Source organism: Lactuca virosa, chromosome 4, assembly GCF_052849685.1.
Source record: "Lactuca virosa cultivar CGN04683 chromosome 4, Lactuca_virosa_CGN04683_v6, whole genome shotgun sequence".
Classification (NCBI taxonomy): domain Eukaryota; kingdom Viridiplantae; phylum Streptophyta; class Magnoliopsida; order Asterales; family Asteraceae; genus Lactuca; species Lactuca virosa.
The window spans coordinates 130,935,126-130,936,762 of NC_136429.1; the positions used below are offsets into that span (position 1 = coordinate 130,935,126).

The following is a 1,637-nucleotide window of genomic DNA, read 5'->3' on the forward strand; positions in this document are numbered from 1 at the left end:
CGTTGCCAACCCTGACTATCCCCGGAAATGGACCAATGTATCGGGGCCACAACTTGCCCCTCTTCTTGAAGCGTATTACACTCTTCCAGGGTCATACCTTCAACAAAACTATGCATCGACCTGAAATTCCAACTTACATCGATGCCTGTCAGCATAACTCATTTTCCGACTATGAGCTGTGTGTAATCTCTGTCTAATCTACTGAATAAGATCTATCATCTACAAGACTACCTCAGTCCTTCCCATGAATCTATGACCAATCTCTCCCGAACATACTGGGGTATGACATTTTCTCCCATAGAGAAATTCGAAAGGCAGTGCACCGATACCGGAGTGATAGCTATTGTTGTACAATAACTCAACTAAGGGAAGGTAGTAGTCCCAACTCCCACTAAAGTCTATGACACAGGCTCTCAACATGTCCTCAAGTGTCTGAATGGTCCGTTCACTCCGACCATCTTTCTATGGGTGGTAAGTTGTACTGAGATGCAACCTCGTACCTAGTTCCTCGTGGAAATTCTGGCATAAACGAGATATGAACCTAACATCCCGATCATATACAATGGAGATTGGAATACCATGTCGAGCAATGATCTCACACACATACAACTCGACTAATTTCTCGGCCGACAAGCTCTCGTGAATAGCTCAGAAATGGGCACTCTTGGTCAATTGATCTACTATCACCCAAATTGCATCGTGCCCCTTAACCGTACGAGGTAGTTTGGTGATGAAGTCCATAGTAATATGTTTCCATTTCCACATGGAACCTCTAGCGGCTGTGACTTGCCATGTGGTCTCTGGTGTTCGGCCTTGACCATCCGTTAGGTCAAGCACCTCTCAACCTACCATGTTATCTCCCTCCTCATGCACGACCACTAGTATCTAAGCCTCAAATCCTGATATATCTTGGGGGCTCCAGGATTTATCAAAAACCTGTACTTGTGTGCCTCCTCCAATACGGTATGTCTAATCCCACCAAAATATGGCCCCCAAACCCATCCATATAGGGTCAATAATCCATGACTATCAGTGGCGAAGCTGTCAACCTCATCCCAGAGTCTCTCCCGTTTCCAATTCTCCTCCTTGACTCGATCGTCTTGAGCCTCCTTAATCAGATCAAGAAGCGGAAAATCAATCAATATCCTCATACATAGACTCCCATCAGCAAAATTAGCCTTTTTTCCACTTAAATCATTCGCGATTACATTCACTTTTCCCAGGTGATACAAGATCTCGTAGTCATAATCATTGGCCAAGTCAAGCCACCTACGGTGTCTCATATTCAGATTCGCGTGATCCATAAGATATCACAAAATCTTAATCTCTGTGTAAATAGTACACCAGATGATATAAGAGTAACGTCGCTAATTCTTGAGAGCAAACACCACTACTTCCAGATCCAAATCATGTGTCAGATATCAGACCTCATGCAGCTTCAGCTGCCGAGAAGCATATGCAATGACTCTCCCACGCTGCATAAGCACCGCTCCCAAACAAGTGATGGATGCATCACAAAATACCATAAAATCCTCTACACCCTCAGGGAGGGTCAACAACACTGGTGCCTCACATAACTTCTGTCTCAATGTCTCTGAAGGTTTGTATCTGATCGGATAGACTTCAAGTATGAATAA

At 44.3% G+C, this 1,637-nt stretch overlaps 1 protein-coding gene across 1 annotated transcript; it reads right to left on the reverse strand.

Annotated features, from left to right (window-relative positions):
* Window positions 1-878: 878 nt before the first annotated feature.
* On the reverse strand, window positions 879-1,304 carry LOC145105039 (uncharacterized). Its single transcript, XM_079042176.1, has one exon. The coding sequence runs from the start codon at window positions 1,302-1,304 to the stop codon at window positions 879-881; it is 426 nt and encodes a 141-aa protein (XP_078898302.1).
* Between the last annotated feature and the right edge of the window lie 333 nt (window positions 1,305-1,637).

Coding starts and splice junctions, on each gene's coding strand:
- LOC145105039 (XM_079042176.1), bottom strand. CDS start 1,304: ATGGATCACGCGAATCTGAATATGAGACACCGTAGGTGGCTTGACTTG.